The sequence below is a fragment of the Taudactylus pleione genome, unplaced genomic scaffold (assembly GCF_031769625.1).
Source record: "Taudactylus pleione unplaced genomic scaffold, aTauple2 ptg000205l, whole genome shotgun sequence".
Taxonomy (NCBI): Eukaryota; Metazoa; Chordata; class Amphibia; order Anura; family Myobatrachidae; genus Taudactylus; species Taudactylus pleione.
Window position 1 is genome coordinate 1767872 of NW_028284607.1, and position 24637 is coordinate 1792508.

Genomic DNA, 24637 nt, shown 5'->3' on the forward strand with positions numbered 1-24637 from the left:
GTACAAAAAGGTCCATTTATGATACAAGGTTATATTCAGAAATAATTGGTTGAGCTATACATCACTTCAAATATTGTTCGACCTCGCGTTTATTGCTAATATCTATATGGGTCATTATCCCCATATATATGTCGCTCAGAGGTAGCAAATATCAATGACAGTCTCTATAAAATACACACAATATTGTCAGAGATAGAGTGTTAAATCTGAGCTATCTCTTAAAAGAGTAGTTTCTGGTGTCTGTTAGTTCCTTTATATGAACCATAAACTGTTAGTGCATACATTTAAACGATATTGTCACCATCAGCCATCTGCAAATTCTGAATATTCCTGCAATTGACCAGATACCAAGGCAAAGCAAATAGAAATAAGTCAGCTTCAGGGTACAGACACAGAGGTCTGAGTGAAGTGATACAATTACCCTTAATACATGTCAAAGTCGAGGGAGGTGGTCGGCGTGTGCACCAGCCAGACCATATACATCAGTCCTTGGACACGCGTTTCGCCGGTTGTAGGCGTGTTCACCATCGCATGTTGAATAAACAAAATATGGTATCTATTACACAAATTTCAATTGTATTTTGCTTGGCCCATAAAGCTTTTGGACATGAAATAGGGTGGTAAAGTGGGCACACGCACCAGATTCTATACATTTGAATATGTAACTGTAGTTGTGCAAGGGTTAAATAGCCTTGGGCAACAAATTTGACACTTGCAACTGGCCTTGCACAACAAGGTTTTGATATTACATAGGGCATTAAAGTAGGCACAGGCACCGTTTAATACATTAGAATAAGTAGTTGTGCAAGGGTTAAATAACCTTGGGCAACAAATTTGACACTTGGAATCCATAGAGGGGGCTCACTTACTAGCTAGCCTTCTCAGTGAGCCCACTAATGCCAGATATTATAGGTCTACCCGGAGGGTTAGCCTCATCCTTATGGACCACATTAAGAGAGTGAGTGACAAAGAGAGATCTGTTATGTATAAATCTACACTGGTAATCTAATTTCTATTTACCTTAATAATATCTCAGCATCAGTGGACAGAAGATTACATTGTAAATATCCTCTGCAACATACGTCATCCCTATTAGAAGGTGCAATATTAATCTTGGATAAAATAAATAATTATTGGGACGGACAGCAGCATCCCTGCACACAGCATTTTTGTAAACCACTAGTTCTTTCTTTATTTCACATCATTTATTTTTTAATATTATTTCGCAGTCTTTCTTAGATGATATTTCTATATATATATATATATATATATATATATATATAAATAAAATAAAAACTATATTTTATTTAAATTGACCTTTTGTGCACCACAATATACAATTCTTTGTCTTTCCATTTTTTAGATTTGAAATTTTTGTGACGTGGTAGCACCCCCTTGCCACACACACACATATTTATTTCCAATAAGAAGGCATTAGGGGCCATATAGATAACGAGATATAATCTATACCTTGTGCGGTTGGTTTTTTCTTTGTGTTACTATATTACAACTGGTGAACTTTGTTCACATTCTTTGAAATAATTCTATTAATCTATATATAACACCATAGTTTGTGGGAACAGGAACCTATTAAAAAGACATGATGTCCAATCTTTATACCTCCATACCAAGAACATCTACATTTAGTTTAAGTCGTGACTTAGATGACAGACAAACTAAACTAAGAAACTGTATGAAAACCTTATTAGATAAGGACATATCCAATATAAATACCAGCCAAGATGACTGGATGAATGATCTACATCAACTTAAATTTACATTGATTAAACAAACTAAGACTTTTTGGAATAAGGCCACATTTGAAAGTTATATAAAACAATCGATAACACCTAGAGGTCTGAGACCTAAAGTGTTCCCAGCGTTTGAACTGGCCTCTGATACTTTGAAATAAGAATGGGAGAATCCTCTGACCAATTGTTCCCTTAATCTTCTGAACATCCTAATTAGACATGATGAAATAATGTTGAACAAATATTCACTTGAAATCTCGACCTTAAGTGAAAAACTAAAAAATTTTGAAAATTTGGATAAATTCCAAAAAACATATCAAAAATTCAAACTAGAAATAGACTGGATTGAAAAAGAGAGAAATTATTAGCAGAAAAAAGAGCAAATTGCAGAGGGATAGGAATGACTTTATGACAGATAATGTCTATAGATGGAGTCATATTAGGAAGAGAACATCATCTGTTAATCCCATGAATTACACCACATCAGAAGTGGATTCATTTGAGAATGAATCTGTCCATGAAACATCTATAAAAAAGAGAACACACAGGGATGTTTTAGGGGCTACCCCAAAGATATCAGGAACAATATAGAGCAGGATTTAAGAGGACAAGGAGGGGGAAGAAGAGACAAGAGATTGGAGGGAAGATTACAGAGAACATCGGAGGAACAGAAGATAGAGGAACTAGATCTCCTGAAAATGATAAATCTGACAGATCATACCCTTACCCCCATACAAGAGAAAGTTCTTAACAAGGGTCTCTCCTTTCCCCCTACCACATCTTTTAATAGATGTGAATATGAAAAGGATATAAACCTCTTTGCTAGGAAGCTTCTTTTAAAGAAATTATTCTGTAAAAAGGAAAGAGGATTATACCAATGAGATAGGTAGTAATACTTTCATCAATGCAAGAGATGAGAACCAAATGAATATCCCAGACTACTTTTCTGCTGAGGATAGAAGAACTTTACTTATTTTAGAAGATCTTTCAAGTGAAAATTCGACACCCATACTTGAACAGCTGCAAATACAACAAGAGTCAGATAACTCCACAATTACAACATTAAAGAAAAAAATCTACATTTTTGCCAGACTTTGCCATTTGTCCACAGGTTAAGACATATGTGGAATTAGTGAGCAAAGAGTTAGATCATTTGGAAAGACGTAAACATATTCATATAAAAGTAATTTAAACAAATTGGAAATACAAGCATTAAAATAAATGGGAAGACACTATAATAAAGCCCTCGGACAAGGGGGGTAATGTGGTGCTATGGCCCCGTGAGGGATATATCAAAGAATTGAAACACCAATTTAATGATAGATCATGTTACAAACAGTTACATTTCAATTCAATTTTGAATTTTTTGGAAATATACACTAACATTGAGAAGGCCTTTTAAAAATGGCATAATTTCAAAATCACAATTGGATTTTTTGAGAACAGAACATCCTAAGATACCAACATTGTATCTGTTGCCAAAGGTCCATAAGGATGAGGCTAACCCTCTGGGTAGACCTATATCTGGCATTAGTGGGCTCACTGAGAAGGCTAGCAAATTTGATGCTTACTTGAGAAAATATGTCCTCACTTTACCATCGTACGTGAGGGACGCAATGGATGTATTGAAGAAAATTCTGGATATAAATCTAAACAAGGATACATGGCTGATCACTTGTGATGTGGAAAGCCTTTACACAAGTATAAACCATGAATTTGGTATCAATGCTGCCAGATAATTTCTCAGCATGGATAGAGAGAATGCCCTCAATTAATTTATAATTATACTTCTCCGTTTTGACCTCACCAAAAATCTCTTCGTATGCAATGACAAATTTTACCTCCAGGTACGGGGGACTGCGATGGGGAGTACTTGTGCCCCTCATATGCGAACCTGTACCTAGGATGGTGGGAGAGGGAGCTAGTCTTTAATGAGGCTAATGACCTCTATACCAGCCACATTTTGTTGTGGCTGAGATATATTGATGACCTACTGATCATGTGGGAAGGTGAGGTGAGTTTGTTTGAAGAATTCATTACTAAACTTAATAACAGTGACCTCAACCTTAAGCTCACATATGAGATGAGCAAGAAGATCAATTTTTTGGACCTCACACTGATCATAGAAGAAGATGGTCACTAATGCTCTTCTCCATCATGATGGCTCCCATTTTCCACCAGTTCTGAAGGGATTGCCAAAAGCAGAGTTACTCCGCATTAAACAAAATTGTTCAAAAGAAGAAACATATTTCAAAAGAGCAGAACAATTGAGTGACAGATTCAAAGTGCGAGGTTACAGCAACAGAACTATTAAAAGGGCCTTTAAAGAAACTAAAAGATACAGTAGGGACCAATTACTTACTCCCAACAACAAAAGGAAAGAGTCCACAGAGACTGTAATGTTTATTGGAACTTATTGCCAGGAATGACGTGAGATCCAAAATATTCTTAATAAACATCTAGAGGTCTTGAGGACAGATATGGATTTATCAAAATTATTGGAGGAGAAAATTCAGGTCAGCTGGCGACAGTTCAAAAATTTAAGAGAGATGCTTGTACATAGTCATTTAGAGAAAGAGAAAAGATCTATATACTTTAAAAAAGGATCATACAAATGTGGCACATGCAAGGCCTGCTCAGTATGATCACACACAAATCATTTTGTGATAAATTCAACAAGACATGGCGGATCAAGGACTACATCTCCTGTGAAACAGTGGGTGTAATTTATAATCTCAAATGTCCATGTGATTTACACTATATTGGGAAAACTAAGACCCCTAAAGCGGAGTATATTAGAGCACATATTAAGTATCAGGGATGCTCAAAAGGATCGTCAGGCAATGAAATCTCTGAAACCCATAGCAAGACACTTTCTAAGATACCATCAATGCAACCCAAAAGACCTTCAGGCCTTTGGGATGATGAAAATTGATACAGGTATAAGATGTGGGAATGTGGATGAAGAACTTTTGAAACCAGATTAATCTTTTTAATGAACACAGTTTCACCTGGAGATCTTAATGAAGAAAACTACACCGTTTTTTTTGTTTTTGTTTTTTTTTTATAAGGAGTGATATTTGGATTCTACTAATGAAAAATGCAGTAACATACAAGGAGAAATATGCTTTATAAAAAATGATGGAATAACCTAGAGGTGAATTCTCATTTTAAGTGTTATCAACTTATGAGAAAATTTGAATGGAGATGGAGCAACAGACCCTTAAAATTTGTCCTATATATTACACCTTATTTTCACTTCAAACTTTAGGTGTCAATGTTTGTGATTGGATATTGACTCATTTTTATTATTTATATGTTTGCTGTGTTTTTAGTCATCACATTGTTTGTTTGTAATTTGAAGCACATTTATATAGAATTTATCTTAGTAGAATTTTGGGATTGATTTTTTTTTTTTTTAGGATAAAGTGAGATCACATCATACACTAGAGTATATTATTTTATTCCAGGATTATATCAGTTATTTTATTTTTATTTTGTCAGTGGATCACGAATATTATGTTTTATTTTTTCACTTTGGCTATACAATTATATTCACAATTATCTATTACTGCACTACTATATTATATGTTAGAAGGTATGGAAATTATTTAAGGCCATGAATATTATTAAATTTTACTTATTACATTATCACTGTTAACTACACGTAAATCATGATATTATATCAACACTATTAACATTCTCTTCACTAATAGGGGCTTTACTTAATGAGTTCTACAGAGGGCAGCACAAGCTTGAGTACACATATTTATGTGACTAATATATAAGTGGTTAGTTAAAATTGGGGTGAGATTTTTAAGGGATTTGCAAAATATCATAATGCATTATAGACATGATCAAATGTAATACTAGGATATTCCTATAGGGGGCGTGGAGAGGCAAAATCACACTATATATATACATACATGCATGCATGCATGCATGCATACATACATACATACATACATACATACATACATACATACATACATACATACATTTATTTATATAGTGCACACATATTCTGCAGTGCTTTACAGATAATATTTGGCCATTCACATCAGTCCCTGCCCCAGTGGAGCTTACACTCTCTATTCTTTACCACATGCTCACACACATACACACTAGGGGTAATTTTTGCTGGGTGCCAATTAACTTACCAGTATATTTTTGGAGTGTGGGAGGGGACCGGAGTACCTGGAGGAAACCCACACACACAGGGAGAATATACAAACTCCACACAGTTAGGGCTGTGGTGGGAATTTAACCCACGACCTCAGTGCTGTGAGGCAGTAATGCTAACCATTACACTGTCTGTGCTATAATATATATATATATATATATATATAATCACATTACACACACGCCAGTTCTGTAATAAGTTTGTATTAAGGGAAGATTGTATGCCTAGTTATATTTATTGTAAGAATGTGGTACGAATCTTATCCTAGGTAAATTAAAAGTACCATATATTGGATTATATAATGATGAAAGATCATGGGACACAGAGATACTTTTGATTTATTCATTTCCAGATACAGTAATAAGAACAACAAGAATTATGGGAATTTGGTACTTATGATCTTTTTGTTTATATAATAATTAGAAGGACATTTCACATGGATACCTATTATAAAATGTGTAAATTAACAACATGATTAGCCTACCCTCCAACATGACCCATTACATTAGTACAAAACACTCTGCTCCTGGACTTCCCATCTAATACATGATTGCAGTCACCTGTGTTGAACTAGGTAATTGATGAGACAGGTGTTTCAGCACAGGTGTCTGCAATCATCAATTAAGAGGGAAGTTCAGGAGCAGAGCAATTTGTACCTAATGGAATGGGTCATGTTGGAGGGTCTGGATTAATAGAGCAAGATGTCCTTATGATACCATGGGGTCTCATTATTATTATATTGACAAGTGAATGTTACAGTAATGATAGGTGTTCCATAGATCGAGTCTGGCAGGGTGAATCCTTCTGGGTTTGATTAGTAAGTCCTTATAGCATAGGAGTAATAGCTATCTTGATCCTGCAGTATACATGGGATGCAGTTCCCCAGTAATGTCACAATGAGGAGGCGGATCAGAGACTGAAAAGGAAAAGTTATTGGAGGACAATGATTGGATGAGTTATTTAAACAGGCTTCGGACACCCATTTGGTTGCCCTGACGAAGCTGACACTGCAAAGCGTGCGCCGGCTTTTATAAGCTGTGAGAGGGCTATACTACTGTGTCCTTACAAATGTATTAATAGGACTGTATGTTTGCACCCACACTGTTTGTGATTATCAAACCTGAGAAGGATTAGATGTATACTCAGTGTGAAGGAGATGTGATTGCAGACAGAGGATAGCTGTCCACTATTTAATAGCACAGATTGCAGCACTATAATAATCATAGGAAATCTTGACAGCATTTCAATTACATGAGTGCTGGGTTTTGGCAATGTACTACACATGATATATTATTTGGAGAGTGACCCATATATGATTACAATATCTACACCACAATTAATAAAATTGATTTAGTCAGAGATTTACCATATAAAATCCCATGCTGGTTATTCAATGCTGTGTCCAACTCTTTACAAATGTGTTAATAGGACTGTAATACCCCTTTTACACCGGAGCTAAAACCGGGGTTTTTGAAGGGTTAACCCGGGCAGCTCCCTGGTGTAAAAGGGGAGAGAGTTGGCTCGCCGGGTCGAGTGACCCGGCAAGCCAACCCAGGTAACTAGCAGGGTTTAACACTGGCGTAGTCAGAGAGATTTGCCATATAAAATCCCATGCTGGTAATTTTATTACCATCCACCTTGACAGTACCTCAGCACTAGTTGATACAAGGTTATATTGTGTACCTTGTCTGTAACACGTCATCCCTATTAGAAGGTGTATTATAAATCTGGGATTTATTATATAATTGGACTGAACATTGTTCACAGATCGTGCACTGTGAATGAATCAATCAAATGATTAGCATTCACTCATATTAAGAGAGTGAGTGACAAAGAGAGATCTATTATGTATAAACCTACACTGGTAATCTGATTTCTAATTACCTTAATAATATCTCTGCATCTGTGGACAGAAGATTACATTGTAAACATCCTCTGTAACATACGTTATCCCTATTAGAAGGTGCAATATTAATCTTGGATACAATAAATAATTATAGGGACGGACAACGGCATCCCTGCACACTGCATTTTTTTTAAACCACTAGTTCTTTCTTTATTTCACATTATTTTTTTTTTTATATATTATTTCGCAGTCTTTCTTAGATGATATTTTAATTAATATATAATAAAAGCTGTATTTTATTTAAATTGACCTTTTATGCACCACAATATACAATTCTTTGTCTTTCCGTTTTCTAGATTTGAATTTTTTATGAAGTGGTAGCTTCACATATATATATTTATTTATATGCCACACATATATATATTTATTTCCAATAAGAAGGCATTAGGGGCCATATAGATAACGAGAGATAATCTATACCTTGTGCGGTTGGTTTTCTCTTTGTGTTACTCACTTACATATGACCCATTTGCAATTGGCCTTGCCCAACAAGGTTTTGGACATTAAAGTGGGCACAAACACCAGATTTTATACATTTGAATAAGTAGTTGTGCAAGGATTAAAGAGCCTTGGGCAATAAATGTGACACTTGGAATCCACAGAGGGGGGGGTCACATACATATGACCCACTTGCAATTGGCTTTGCCCAACAAGGTTTTGGCCATGAAATAGGGCATTAAAGTGGGCACAGGCACCAGCTAATACATTTGAATAAAATCTGGTGCCCATGCCCACTTTCCCACCCTATTTCATGCCCAAAACCTTGTTGGTAAAGGCCAATTGTGTGTGGGTTATATGTAAGTTAACCCTCTCTGTGGACTCAGTGTCACATTTGTTGCCCAAGGCTATTTAACCCTTGCACAACTACAGCTACTTATTCAAATATACAGTACCTTGCAAAAGTATTCACATCCCTTTGCATTTTTTTATGTTTTGTTGCCTCACAACTTGGAATTAAAATGGATTGTTTGAAGGTATGCATCATTTAATTCACAGAACATGCCTACAAATGTTAAGTTGTGTTTTTTTTATATCGTGAATCAAACAACATTTAGGACAACATAACAAAACTTCAGCGTGCATAACTGTTCACCCCCCTAAAGTCAGTACTTTGTCGAGCCACCTTTTGTGGCAATTACAGCTGCAAGTTGCTTTGGATAAGTCTCTATGAGCTTGCCACATCTTGCCCCTGGGATTTTTGCCCATTCCTCAAGGCAAAACTGCTCCAGCTCCTTCATGTTGGATGGTTTCCGCTTGTGAACAGCAATCTTCAAGTCTGACCACAGATTCTCAATTGGATTGAGATCTGGGCTTTGACTAGGCCATTCCAACACATTTTAAATGTTTCCCCTTAAACCACTCGAGTGTTGCTTTAGCAGCATGCTTCGGGTCATTGTCCTGCTGGAAGGTGAACCTCCTGTCCCAGTCTCAAATCACAGGCAGACTAAAGCAGGTTTTGCTCAGAATATCCCTGTATTTAGCACCATCCATCTTTCCCTCGACTCGAATCAGTTTCCCAGTCCCTGCTGCTGAAAAACATCCCCACAGAATGGTGCTGCCACCACCACGTTTCACTGTGGGAATGGTGTTCTTGGGGTGATGGGATGTGTTGGGTTTGCACCAGACATAGCGTTTTCCTTGGTGGCCGAAAAGTTAAATTTTAGTCTCATCTGACCAGAGCACCTTCCTCCATACATTTGGGGAGTCGCCCACATGCCTTTTGGCAAACTCAAATCGTGTCTTCTTATTTTTATCACTAAGTAATGGCTTTTTTCTGGCCACTCTTCCATAAAGCCCAGTTCTATGGAGTGTACAACTTATTGTGGTCACATGCACAGATACACCAGTCTCTGCTATGGAACTCTGCAGCACCTTCAGGGTTACCTTTGGTCTCTGTGCTGCCTCTCTGATTAGTGCCCTCCTTACCCGGTCTGTGACTTTTGGTGGGCGGCCTTCTCTTGGCAGGTTTGTTGTGGTACCATGTTCTTTCCATTTGATGATGATGGACTTGATGGTGTTCCGTGGATCATCAAAGATTTGGATATTTTTTTATAACCCAATCCAGATTTGTACTTCTTAACAACTTTGTCCCTGACTTGTTTGGAGAGCTCCTTGGTCTTCATGGTGTGATGCCTCTTGCTTAGTGGTGTTGCAGCCTCAGGGGCCTTTCAGAAAAGGTGTGTTTATACTGACAGATCATGTGAGACTTGGCTTTCACACAAGTGGACTTCATTTCACTAATTATGTGACTTCTGAAGGTAATTGGTTGCACCAGAACTTTTGAGGGGCTTCATAGCAAAGGGGGTGATTACATATGCACATGCCAATTTTCAGAATTTTTTTTATAAAGATTCTTTTTTATATATATATTTTTCTCATTTCACTTCACCAAATTAGACTATTTTGTGCAGATCCACCACATAAAATTCAGATTAAAAAATTAAATAAATAACATGTAGTAATGTAACAAGGTAAAAAGCCAAGGGGGTGGTGAATACTTTTACTAGGCACTGTAGATAATTTGGTCTCTGTGCCCACTTTACCACCCTATTTAACGCCTAAAACCTTGTTGCTCAAGGCCAATTGCATGTGGGTTATATGTATGTGACACCCCCCCCCCCCCCCCCCCCCTTGTGGATGTCAGGTGTCAAATTTGTTGCCCAAGGCTCTTTAACACTTTCACAACTACAGCTACTTATTCAAATATAGAAAATCTGGTCCCTGTGCCCATTTTTCCATCCAACTTCATGCCCAAAAGCTTGTTGGGCAAGGCCAATTGCAAGTGGTTCATATGTAAGTGACCCCCCCTGTGGATTGCAAGTGTCACATTTGTTGCCCAAGGCTCTTTAACCCTTGCACAACTGCAGCTACTTATTCAAATGTATTGGTGCCCGTGCCCACTTTAATGCCATATTTCATGCCCAAAACCTTGTTGGGCAAGGCCATTTGCAAGTGGATCATATGTAAGTGACACCCCTATGTGGATTCCAAGTGTCAAATTGGTTGCCCAAGGCTATTTAGCCTTTCCAGAATTACAGATACTTATTCAAATGTATAAAATCTGGTGTTTGTGCCCACTTTACCACCCTATGTCATGCCCAACACCTTGTTGGGCAAGGCCAATTGCAAGTGAGCCCCCTGTGTGGATTCCAAGTGTCAAATTTGTTGCCCAAGGCTAGTTAACCCTTGCACAACTACAGCTACTTATTAAAATATAGAAAATCGGGTCCCTGTGCCCACTTTACCACCCAATGTCATGCCCAAAAGCTTTGTGAGTCAAGCAAAATACAATTGAAATTTGTGTAATAGATACCATATTTTGTTTATTCAATGTAAGCTTATTGATTCTATTTGATAAAAATGTTTTAATACAACATGTTTTGAATAAGCAGCTGGCCGAATAAGAGGCTAACTTCAGCCTCGTCAGTATGTACCTAAACTAGTTACACTGGAGGCAGTGGTGGAACTTGTGACTGGTGGCCCCGTGTGCAGAAATATGTTTTGAGCCCCCCTCCTCTGCCCCACCCCAAGTTCATGGTGACGTGGAGAGGTAGAGGGCGACAGGTGGTGTGTGACAAGGAGAGGTGACAGACAGTGGGTGACAAATATATTACATATATACCTATTTACTTATGTTATCCCAGAACTGCAGTTTGTGGATCCTCCTCTCCTTGGGTTTTAACGTTTGGGACAGTCACGAGATCGTGACGTCAGATCCCTGGCGCCAGTGGCAAGGACTACCTCAGAGAGGAAGAGTCAGGCCACTCTGGGAGAAGCATGGCGGGTAGGAGAGAGGATATAAGGGGAGGAGGAGAGGCGGGCCCAGCCTCCACCGGCTGGATCACATCCACGACCACAGCTCATGATTCTATGATGTTACCACTCACCATCGACAGCACGCCCCCTTTGGTACGAGACCCGGAGCGACGGCTTGCCCGTCGCTATCCGGGTCTCGCGCATGCGCACGACGGAGCCGGCACCGACGTGCGCATACGCACTGGGCCAACATCGACTCACTTGCGAGCGCTCAGCGCTTGCGAGCGGATCTGAATCAGGCCCAAAGCACTTAGTAGGTTTCATCTCTGTTGTGGGGACTCAAGCCAGGCAAGGAGATTTGGTGTATACATATACATCTTTATGAAGAAGCCAGGTGGGGGCAGTATAACCTGGCTGGACACAGGATACTTTTTAAAGACACTTGAAAATATTAACCAATTGCTGGATATAGATCTAATTCTGTCCACCAATGCACGCTGAGACACAGAACTTGATTCAGAGTTGCACGCTATGCCGATCTGAAAGCAGTTGGCCGATGTTTTAAGTACTGCGCGGTCACCTTGATTGTTACCACTCCGAGATGCAGAAAAAATTTGGAAGCAGGGAGTGTGGTTTTTAGTGGGCGGTCCTGGGAAGTAACGGGGGGTGGCTAGGCAGATGTGGGCATGTCGCTGACAGCAGCTGCATCTAAAGAAGCACAACCAGTTTGAAGATATCGTCTGCGGCATTAGCATAAAGACGCTAATGCTTCGTGTAACTCAGTTAGGCCCACAGTGCACATCTGGGATCTCCATCCTGCTGTCAAAACCGTGCCCTGCTTGTTAAAGTCAGAGTGGGGATCTCTCTGGTGGCATGTAAAAGAGCCAGGAGGAGCGACTGCCAAATTGATTCTGAGGAGAACACTGTGTGCGTTGTATTTTGTTTGTTTTTTTAGGTTTTCTGGCTTTGGCTTTTTTTTCTTTTTTTTTTTCTTATATAACCCAAAAGAGCATGTGTAACCTAGTTGTGGAATACTTTATCAGCTAGCAGGAGCAGTGGCGGAACTCCCGGAGACAATGGAGTCATGTGCCGCCGGGCGTCAGCCCTGAAGGGGGCACCTGGCTCCATTGTCCCCGGGTGCTGCATGGAGAAGGAGCGCCGCTGATCGGCGCTCCACCTCCATTGGCGTAACTACGGAGGGTGCAAGGGGTGCGGTCGGGCTGGTTGATGAAAATATTAGGTTATAGGGTGCATTTGGAGACTAGGGGATAGTTGTAGTGTTCATTTCTAGCACCCTGCACCTTTTAAAACCCGTGCAGTTCCTCTTCCTGCCCGGTGTCACTCTCTGCTCTGGTGCTTTTAGCACACTCGGCTTATGCAACAAACTGCTGAGTTTCAGCGTCTCCACTGTCTACAACATGTACTCTCTATTCCTTAAATTTTAATATTTACCATTATTACCTTTTTAAGATTCCGTTTTTAAAAAGACCTACCTATGCACTGAAGTGGTACTATGGCTATATATGGTAAAGAGAGTAAACACAAAAAGTGATGCAAGACTTGTATATCCCACTTTCTGTAAGTTACTACATTATCTCATTCTTGCATGTACTTTGTTTCACAGTTGCTGGAATACCATACTTTAGGTCATAGCAGAGGTCAGACCCCTCATTGTCTGCTAGAAAAAAGTATTGTTCAACCTCCTGTTTTTCAGGACCACCAAACCTTGAATACAAGTTTGTTTATACAAAGAACCTCTAATAGTGTGTATGGGTGTGTAACATTTCTTGATGTTTATAAAAATTATATATATTCCGAAAAAGTTTGTGGGTGGACCTTTAATCCCATTGAAGGAGACGGCAGTCATTCTTATTTATAGATTATTGTTGATAATTGGACAATTGCTTGCACTCTGCCACATTGCCTCAGGTCCTCTATTTATATTTGCAGAGTTTAATGTAAATCAGGTGTATTTTGCTCCAAAGAAGGAGGGTATAGTATATTTGCACCTTTGCAGAGTTGTATGCATCCATGTGTGCACATTTGGTTTGCTATTAATAGTCCTCCTTAGTGAGTACTTGCACCTGCCCTATGCTAGTTGCAAAAGATACATCTCCAAACAGACGTATTGTTGCTTACATCCGCGTCTGTATTTGTTTGAAAACATCCTCGCTGAACTTTGTCTACATGAGAGAGCCTCAATACAAACCAGTTATCCTCTTTGGTCATAAGCGTAGATGCACTTGAAGTGCGTACTCCTCTGCATCACCCGCACTTGGGTGTGCCCATTTTTGGGGTAAAAGCCTTTAAGATGCTAAACAACTTTTCTCCTTCATTCACTAGGGGACACTGGAGGATTCTAGACAGTGGGGTATAGACGGTGCTAACTGGGATCTGACACTTTAAATTTTAAGAAGTGTGACTGGTTCCTCTATACCCCCCTACAAGCTCAGTCTTAGTTTGTGCTCAAGGGGAGTTGGTTGTGTTTCACACTGCTCCTCAGAGTTTAGTATTTCAGTAAAGGCACTGCTGCGCTGAAGAAAGAAAACTTAATTGAGGACGGACAGGCAGTAGCTGCACTGCTTGTCTGCATCGTGGAAGCTGCCGGGGGGACCCGCTCGCAAGTGCACGCACTTCATCTGGGGTCCCCTACTACAGAGATCTCAGGCTCCACAAAGGGGGTTCCGCATGCCGCTACATGCAGCGCGCATAGTGGTCCCCCAGCAGTCATTACCAGCAGCAGGCAGCTCCGTGAGTACTGCCTGGCTCCCCGACTAGCGGGGTAGCCAGGTTAACACTAGAATAGATGGTATTTAATGCAGCAGGCTGCTCTGATTAGTGGGGCAGCCAAGTGAATAAGCGCACTTATGTTTAACTTGAGTGCCATAACAGGGAGGCGGAGCTTAGCTCCAGAGTCCTGCTCCTTCCTCCCAGCGGCCCCAGCGCTTCTCTGGTAGTGTGCTTGCAGCGGCCATTACAGGGAGGAACAGTGTCTGCTGCATATCTACATCACTGCTGCATGAAACTGGTAGCTTAACCTGGACTGTAAGTAAACAGTGTGGTTTAGGCTGATCAGGAGAGCATTTAAGTCAGTTTGTTACTACTTTATTATTAGTGGTTACTTCCTTCTATGCCTAGCGTTTTCTGGCACTGCTAGGAGCGCTATTAGGTAAAGTGTGGCTCTCTCCTGCCTCTCTGTATCCCAGTTTCTCCATTTGACCTTTTTCACTACACTTTACTGTTGTTTGTGTGGGGTCTGTATGTATCATGATCTAAGGCGTTTCAAAGGTTACTTACCTGCAAACAGGGCAGAAAAAAAATTACAGGGGAAGTTATCTAACTCCCTAATGTGTGACACCTGAATAACTATCTTCAGGGATATCAGATCTGCCGTCTTGAACGGCGCAGGTTACACGTGTGGTACTAATAAGATCGTATCTGTTGAGCACGAGGTTGTGAGTTCAGTCCCCTGGAGCAAATGTCATTTTATGTCCCATCTCTCTGCTGAGCTGGAGTCTTCTCGGAAAGAAGGAGAGGCCTCCAGGTCAGCGGCTCTAGGCCGTACACAACTGGGTCCTCTCCACAGGTCTCAGGGACTTTTGCACTCAGTCCTCCAATCGGAGGAGGAGAATTGCCGATTTTTCAAAGGGCAAAAATGCTACAAATTCTCTAAGAAAATCCAGTAGGAGCCTGAGCCGGTGTCCGGATAGAGGCCTTACTTTCTGCAATCCACCAGGTATTGTAGTTAGTCTTTCTCTATAAAGAAACAAAGACAAGCTTTTGCATTCAGTAGAGCGGGATTCTCTTCTGATGTCAGCTTGGGAACATCCGTTTAAAAAAAAAAATCAGATGTCCAGGTGGTTATTATACTTTTCCTACAGATAGTAGAAAATCTGGTGAGGAGCTCAAGTGGCTCACCTGATAAGGCGAGTACACCAGTGATATAAAGGTCCCAGGATTGAAGGACAGTATGCCACTTTGTTAATTTACTTTCCCCTACAGTAGACTGTCTAGGAAGACTATGCTACCGGTTCCTGGGGCCACGTCTTTGAAAGAGAATACTCTCAAGTTCATTTATACAGCTCCACTGCGTCCTGCGATTGTAAGCTGCTGGAAGCTTATTCTGTTAGCAATATAGGTGAAGCTGCGACTTACCTTGGAAAGATTGGCTGACGGGATGAGAGATCGTCGTTCAAAGATTCATTATATATAGACAGCTGGCGTCTTCCGTGCATAGGGCGCTGTGTCTTAAACAATGGCAGGCGAATGCATAGATAGAAAAATGCTGTGAATGCACTTTCATTCACGGGTAGTGTATTTTTTTGGGAACTAGATAAATGTATTTTTCAAGCTACTGGGGGTAAATACACTTTTCTTCTGTCTGCTGCTCCTCCATCTAGAAGAGATTACTCGGGATCCTCATTTTGGTCTTTTTGTGCTTCGGGACGTTCACATAGTCTCTTCAGAGGAGGACCATCCACTTCCCATGGTTCCAGAGGACATGGCAAAGCCGCAACAACATCTGCTCAACAGGTCCACTACCAAGCCTCGTGCATGATGGGCCTTCCTCTCACCTGGGGGACCCCAGAGTGGGAAGTGCATCTTTGGGACTTCAGAGAAGTACGGACTCATCACTCGGGGATACAAGCTCGTCTTTCAGTTTCAACCTCCACCTAAGTTTTTTTGTTTTTGTTTTTGTTTTCTTTCAACCAGTTTCCAAAGACAGGAGGGTAATTTTACAAGACGCAATAGACAGGCTTCTATCCACGAGAGTGGTGGTCCACGTTCCCAGAAATGAGACCAGTAAATGTTTTTGTTTTTTTTCTTCAGTCTCTTCGTGGTTCCGAAGCCGGACGGCTCGGTCAAACCTATCCTGAACTTGAAGGCTCTCAATCCCTACCAAAGGATTTTCAGGTTCAAGATGGAGTCCCTCAGTCGGTGATTGCGGGCCCAGAGGAAGGCGAATTCATAGTATCTCTAGATATCAAGGACACCTATCTTCACATCCCTATCTGGCGTCCTTACCAGGCGTTTCAGAGATTCGCAGTTCGGATCTCACATTTCCAATTTCAGGCCTTACCCTTCCGCTTATTATCAGCCCATAGGGTATTCACAGAGGTCATGACTGATGAGTTTCCTTAGGAAACAAGGGATCACTATTATCCCCTACCTGGACGATCTCCTGCAGGCCCATTCCATGGACCAGTTACTGCAGAACTCGATGCAGAGGCTACAGTTTCTGGGAATGATCATGGAGGGTGTTCCTCCCTCAGGAAAAGCCAACTTCCATTCAGGAGATGGTGAAGACTGTCCTTCAACGTGCACTGTGTATCAGTGCACGTTTGCATTCGACTCCTGGGGAAGATGGTTGCGGCATTAAAGACCTTTCCTTACGGACGTTTTCAGTCCGGGACGTTTCAGCTAGACCTCCTCTCACAATGGGAGGTTCACATTTTTTTTCCTTCACCAACGGGTAAGGTTAATTCCCAAAACTCTGATATCCCTTCTCTGGTGTTTGAGCTAGCTACACCTAATGGAGGGAAAGAGATTCGGATTGTGGAATCGGACTCTTCTCACCCCGGACGTGAGTCTGAGAGGCTGGGGGGCTGTGATTCTGGAAATCACTTACAAGGCCACTGGACATCACAGGAAGCGAGACAATAAATGTGGTAAGAAGTGGTCTCTGGCAACCTGGCACTCTAAAATGGCTGCAGATAAAATGTCAAATAGTACCACCCTCGGATACTTAAATATTTTTGACTTAATTAATTTTGTGACAATTAATTCAAGTGCGCACAATGCTATCAAAGAAAACTTATCGAATACTTCCCAACTATATTGATGTTGGGGTCCCATATATGTATTTCGGTCTCCAGCGATGGTACTTTCATTTTATATGAAAAACAAATACAATGCTAAACATAGTGTAATAAAGTAAAATAACAAATTTTATTTAAATTCTCAAAAAGTAAAAACTAGTGTATCTTTCACAGCACACCTCGCATATGTTAAAGCATAATGTGTTGGAGGCAGAAATATCCAAATTTAATACGGCCCGTAGATATAGAGGTGGTGGTCTCCGGATAACCTCTCCTTCGGATACCTATCAGAGGATCTCCTGTGTATAATTCCTCCTGGGTAAATGATCCTGTCACAATGCGTCGACGCATTTCGGGAGCGTACCTCCCTTCAAGGCTATGAAGAGGTGTGCTGTGAAAGATACACGAGTTTTTACTTTTTGAGAATTGAAATAAATTTGTTTTACTTTATAGCACTATGTTTCGCATGATCTTTGTTTTTTCATATAAACGAGAGTACCATCGCTGGAGACCGACAGACCTATACAGGACCCCAACATCAATATAGTTGGGAAGTATTCGATAAGTTTTTGTTTTTGTTTTTTTTTTTCTTTGTTAGCATCGTGCGCACTTGAATTGTCACAAAATTATTTGGTCATCACACGAAGCGAGTCTGCCGATTAAACATATTGAAATTAAGGCAGTGTTCTACGCTATTCAGTCAGCAGATCACCTGTTGAGGGGCCGAACAGTCATGGTCCAGTCGGACAACTCCATGACAGTGGCATACATAAAGAGACAAGGCGGCACCAGTAGTCGGGCGGCTATGAAACAAGTAAGCCAGATTCTAACCTGGGAGGAAAAGTTTGTAATAGCTTTCTCAGCAGGAATGGGCAACAGCTTGTCCAAAGGTTGGGTTTCGCCACAAGTCGACCTCATGGCATCCAGGCAATATCATCAACTGCCTCCCTATTGATCTCAGATGAGAGACCCGGAGGCAGTGGCAGCGGATGCACTGTCAACGCCGTAGAAATTCCGCTTTGGCTATCTGTTTCTCCGTTTCCTCTTCTCCCTCGTATTTACAAAACATCAAAAGGGAGAAGGCCAAGGTTTTATGGGTGGCTCCGGATTGACCTCGCAGGGTTTGGTATTCCAATCTTGAACATCAGGTATCAGCCACAATCAAATCCTCATTCTTTCATCTGAGGAACATTGCCAGAATCAAGCACTTCATTCCCTCAGAAGATCTGCCTAAAGTCATACATGCATTTACATCATCACGCCTAGACTACTGCACTGCCCTCTACCTTGGACTCCCAACAAAAGAATTGCACCGCTTGCAGATGGTACAAAATGCAGCTGCCAGGCTATTAGCCAACCAGCCCCGTTCCAGCCACATAACACCCACTCTCTACTCCCTTCACTGGCTGCCTGTCAGATGGCGAATTGTTTTCAAGATTGGCTTACTAACTTACAAAGCCCTACATGAGCATGGCCCAAGGTACCTAAAGCAGCTTCTGAATCCTTACCGTCCCATATTAGTACTGCGATCCGTTGACGAAGGGCTATTAAGAGTACTTCCACTCTAGAATCCTTCAAAAATAGACTCAAGACTTACCTCTTCATCCAAGCATTTCACTAATGTCCCTTGTCTAAGCTTATTTTGTGTTTTGTACTGTAAAGGCAAATGTAAAGCACTTTGAGTCCTTTAGGAGAAAAGCGCTATATAAATAAAATTATTATAACCTATATCTTACTGCAGGGTCCTTTTAGTCTATCCAGACTTAAAGCGGCTATGTTTGATGGCGTGGCTGTTGAAAGGGCTAACTTAAAACTTAAAGGGATTCCATCCACGGTTATTCCCACTATGCTTACCGCCCGGAAGGAAGTTACTAGTAAACATTAACACCGTATTTGGAAGGCTTATGTTTCATGGTATGAACGTAGAGGGGCTCCTCCTGCAGAATTCAACCTAGCCAGTTTTCTGCTTTTTCTGCAAGCAGTTTTCTCAGCAGGTCTACGGTTGGGTTCTCTGATAGTTCAAATTTCAGCTCCGTCGGTTTTCTTCCAAAATGATGCTGGCCTTGATACCAGAGGTGCAGACTTTCTTACAAGGTGTGACTTGGTTACAGCCACCCTTTGTTCCTCCTAAGGCTCCATGGGATTTGGATCTCGTCCTTTCCTTCTTACAGTCTCTTCTCTGTTCGAACCTTTGGAGTCTGTGGAGTTAAAATACCTTTCATGGAAGGTATCCCTTTTTCTCGCGCTGGCATCAGCCAGGAGGGTGTTGAAAGAAGGAGCTCTATCCTGTCATCCTCCATACTTGGTATTTCATGAGGATAGAGCGGAACTCAGTACAAGAATGTTTTTTCTTCCTAAGGTGGTTTCGCAACCTTTTGTGGTACCAGTTCTTCCACAGGATTCACCTTCGTCAAGATCCTTGGACGTTGTTGGGACTCTTATGTGGATAAGACTGCAGCCATACGTAAAACAGACTCTCTATTTGTTTTGTATGATGCTGCTTGTCCTGGTTATCCAGCTTCCAAACAGTCGCTGGCCCGCTGGATTTGTCTAACCTTCAGACATCTAGGGAGCCTCCGCCTTCTATTACAGCGCATTCCACTCGCTCAGTGGGTTCCTCGTAGGCGGCTTCTCGCGTGGTTTCCATGGAGTTACTTTGCCGGGCGGCTACTTGGTCTGGCCGGCATAATTTTAATAGTTTTTATAGTTAACATTGCAGCCTCTGCACTACAGTATGGCTATTTTGCAGGGTTCTCAGCGCTTTCCCACCCGTGATGGGAGCTCTGGGACGTCCCCACGGTCTAGAATCCTCCAGTCTCCCCTAGTGGATGAAGGAGAAAACAGGATATTGGTATTTACTGATAAATCCCTTTCTCCGATTCCATAGGGGACACTGTTCGCCAACCTTGCACTGTTCCTTCCTGCCAGAGTTGTGGTCCTTTTGTTATGACTGTTAGAGAACTGTTTGTCTCTTCTCTTGTTAGAAGATTGAAATAACAGTAACACAACATGTTCTGTGTACTTGCTTCGCCACCTCCTCTTCCGTTTGTGCCCGAGGGGAGCTGAGAAAAGGACAGTTTCCTAAGATTGGACTTGTATGGGGGTATAGAGGTGGAGGAGCTAGTCACACTTCTTAAAATTTAAAGTGCCAGCTCCCACTTAGCACCGTCTATACTCCACTGTCTAGAATCCTCCAGTGTCCCCTATGGAATCAGAGAAAGGGATTTATCGGTAAGTACCAAAATCCTGTTTTAAGTATAAACACATCAGCAAATTCAGATATATTATTTGGATAATAAAATACAGGCTTTAATAGACATTTAGAGGGGCGATTCAAGTTGGTTGACAGAATTGGCTCATTTTCTAAAGTGTCCGGAAACTAAATCAATTGTTTTGGACACCCTGCCCAGAGTCTGCACTTATCACAGGTTTCTGCTCACACCCTCCTGCAGTGTGAGCAGAAATACACGTAAAGAAGGGCTTTGAGCCTGGGTGCGCCATAACTGCAGTTTGCACGGTAGAAGCTGCCTTACGCGGATAATCCCATGCAGTCTCTCATGAATATGTGGTCGTCGCAACCAGTTCAGGGCTGGTTGGTGCAAACAATTGAAGTAGCTCCCAGCCACTTCAGGCAGGAGCTAATCCTGTGAAACAATTGAATTGCCCCCTTAATGTCCAAAACAATTTACAAATTGGCAAACAGTTAACAGACAAACGTGTGCACAAGATTCACGAAGCAGACACCAAAAAGCATAATGCATATTAATGTCTGAAAGCAATTGAATATGTAAGATGCCTATATAAAGAATATATAACTACACTATTTTGTGAAGATAATTGTTTTTTTTTTTCAGTATTTACTGCATCATCATATACAATTTGTTCACTATCAAATTATATCAAGAAGAGGTTTTGTGTTAAATAGTGATTCATTTTCTTTTTCTTTTGTAGAATGTGACTATTGTCAGTTTGATTAATGCGCCAGTTTAATTCCTGTTGGGGAAATTTTGTATTTTATGAATGTTCTATAGCAATTTATGCCAAGGGCTATATTTAGAAAGTGCCACATCTTTATGCGTTGAAGCTGGCACTCGCGTTTAGCATAAAGACTGGTGGGCATAAAGACAAATGTGAGTGCCACTTAAAGTTTTCAGCTTCAACTCACCAAGATGCGGTGGCTTACAAAAGCTGCTGCTTCCTAAATATGACCCTAAGACTCATTCCTATTCAGTAATTTATTTATTTTTAGCATATTGCTTATTAATCCCCATGTTCTTGTAACATGGTAATTATATGTCAAGTAGTGTTTCTTTTTTTTTTGTTTATTTTCTGTTTCTCTTCCTACACTTTAGGAATTGATGCGGCAAGGAGAGGCTTTGAAACGCACAGAAAAAATGGTGGATAAAATGGAACAAGATATGAAAACCAGTCAGAGGCATATTAATAGCATAAAGAGCATGTTCAGTGGTTTCACAAACTACTTCAGAGCTAAACCTGCGGAGACACCCCCACAAGACTCTGCATATGATTATAAAGCTAGCAACAGGTAAATGCCAGTCTAAGTTTTATTTTACATGTACTTGAATGAGCTGCTTTTCTGAATCTTATCTTGCTTTAAAGAAAAGTATATTTGGTTGCTGGCATTTAAGGGAGTGGAGAAGTTTGATTACAACGAATTTACTCTATAGTATAAAAAGGTAATAAGAGAAATATGAAGTGGATGTAACCAAAATGTACTGTACTAATATGTTTGCTGACTTTGTAATATTTTGCACTTTGAGTACTGTTAAATCCTGTTGTGCATTCAGTTTGCAGGAAGCCTTGTCAAAAAGCAGTGATTATGAAGAAAAGTATGAAGCCACACATCCCAATCTCATGAAACGGGACACTGTAGGTACGTAGAAACTAAAAGCATTATGGATGGTCCTCTATAATTTACAGGGTTGGGTAGGCCTCCATGGAGGTGAGTCACTGCATATAGGCACTCTCCATCTGGCAGTAGACTGCAGAATATAGATGAGCGCCAGAGCCCATGTTTCGACCTTTTGTTCTAAAACAGTTGTAATATTTTGGTTTTAGCAAAGCCAGGCTGGTTATTTGTGTTTGTATTTTGGATTTAACCAGATGAATCAAACTTTGAAAAATGGTAAAAGAAAGCCATGTAATTGTAAAATAAGTTTTTTGTTCGTTTAGTGCTTTTGTGTTGGGTTGCACAAAAAAAGGGATTCTAGTGATAATCTCCATGTCAGGACATAAATGGTGCTGTAAATGAATCGGAAAGTCACAGCTCCCAATCAGGTCCTGCCTCAGTTCTTCTTAACCACTATATTCAGTGGCCGCACACAGGAATATATAGTTCATTTTTACTCTGCTTTCTCTTCTCAGTCAGACCTTGCAGATATCCTCTCAGCTATCTCTGTAGCTCCTTGCTGTGCCTCTTCTCTGGTCTTTTACTTGACACACAGAATGGCCTCTCTGCTATCTTCCCTCTGCTCCCTGTGGAGAATCTCTGGCAAATTCCATTGCCCAGTTCTCTCTGTCTCAAACTAGTCCTCTCCCCGGCCTAAGCCCGAACCATGGCTGTATCCTGGACTGCACATACAGATGTGTCCACATACATCTTACTTCCGTGCACTACAAGTCACTTTAAACATAACACGTGAGCGCCGTGTGACTCTGTAGTGTTTTTTGGTGCCATTTTTTTACCTTCAAATGCGTCTTATTCGCAAAGTGATGCAAATAGGACACCCACAAAATAGGATGACATCCTTTTTTTATAGTCTATAGAGATGCAGATGGGGTATTTTTTTTAAATGATAGAGCATGAGCAAAACATTTTTTCGATCACATAGTTTATCTACTGTTGCATATTCTTTCTCAATATTACTATTAGAAAACCAATAAGTTATTAGACTTTATATCTTAGATGTGTTCAACTAGTTTTTGTATTTTTAGATATCAGTAATAATGCCGGTGCAGCAAGTTCTGGATATCAACACAAGGCCCCTGTACTCAGAAACTACCACCAAAAAATTGACAATAATTTGGGTAAGCATGATTTTATTGCATTATTTCTTAATTTAAAAAAGTATGTAAAGTTAATATTTATTATTAATATATGAAAGTCTATGGATTATGGAGATGATATACTTTTGGCCATGTAGTGTATGCACCCAGACCAGAGGACCAGTTAAGTTAAAAAGCCCAAGGCAAGGAGTGAGAGAAAGGAGAAGGAAGGCCGACACACACTTAGTACCAAACACAACACACAGTGAAGGTAAAAAGGGGTACCAGTAAAAGTGTAAAACCCCTGCAAGCCAGGTGCGTCAGGGAGGGTGCCTTGTGTCCCCAGTGGATTCCAAGAAAATGATTTAACAGGTAGGAACATAAATCTCCTTTTCTCTGGTCATCCATAGGGGACACTGGCTTAAACACTGGGACATCCAAAAGCTGTGTCTCTAAGGGAGGGGAAGCTCCTGATCTGTGCTGAGAACCCTTCGCCCAAAGGCTGCGCCCGCGGAGGCAAAGGTGTCAAAGGAATAGAACGCGATGAAGGTATGGGCAGAGGACTACGTGGCTGCTTTCCCCAGCTGCTCCACAGAAGTGCTTCTTGCTGCTCCAAAAAAGTTCCCACTGTCCGGGTGGAATGAGCTTGCACCACAGCAGAGGTAGGAAGATCCGCAGCAGAATAAGACTAGCGGATAGTCAAATGGAGCCATCTGACCAAAGTCTGCTTAGTAGCTGGCCAGTCCCATTTGTTGAAATCATACTGGACAATGAGAAAAGACAAAGAGATCACTTGTCCTGTCAATATAAATCCGAAGGGCCCGCGCGACATCAAAGGAGGTCTACTTCGGAGTAGAAATGAGTACCTGGAAGGAAGGGACCATGATCTCCTGGTTGCTGTGAAACCAGGATACCACCTTAGGAAGGTAGCCCAATCGCATCTGAAGGACAGCCTAGTCAGAGTGAAGAATAAGAAAAGGCGAGCGACAGGACAATGCGCTCAAGTCACACTGTACGGGGCGAGGAGGAAGACAGTCTTCCATGTAAGTCAGCAAGTGTCCATGGTGTCCAAAGGGAAATGACTGAAGAGCCTGAAGAACTACTAGTACAGGGATGTAGACTGCTGACAGGGTTGGAAGATGACACTCTGCCCACTGAAGAATACGACTCGCCTCCATGGTGCTATCCTGATGGTTTATATAGGCGACGGTTGTCG

At 41.0% G+C, this 24637-nt stretch overlaps 1 protein-coding gene across 1 annotated transcript in view; it reads left to right on the top strand.

Annotated features, from left to right (window-relative positions):
• Positions 1-24637, top strand: part of SNAP29 (synaptosome associated protein 29) — a 33949-nt gene that overhangs the window by 1355 nt on the left and 7957 nt on the right. The window contains exons 3-5 of the mRNA XM_088477834.1: positions 21768-21961; positions 22224-22309; positions 23371-23463. Coding sequence (XP_088333960.1) covers positions 21768-21961; positions 22224-22309; positions 23371-23463 — 373 coding nt within the window. The remainder of the gene's footprint in view (positions 1-21767; positions 21962-22223; positions 22310-23370; positions 23464-24637) is intronic.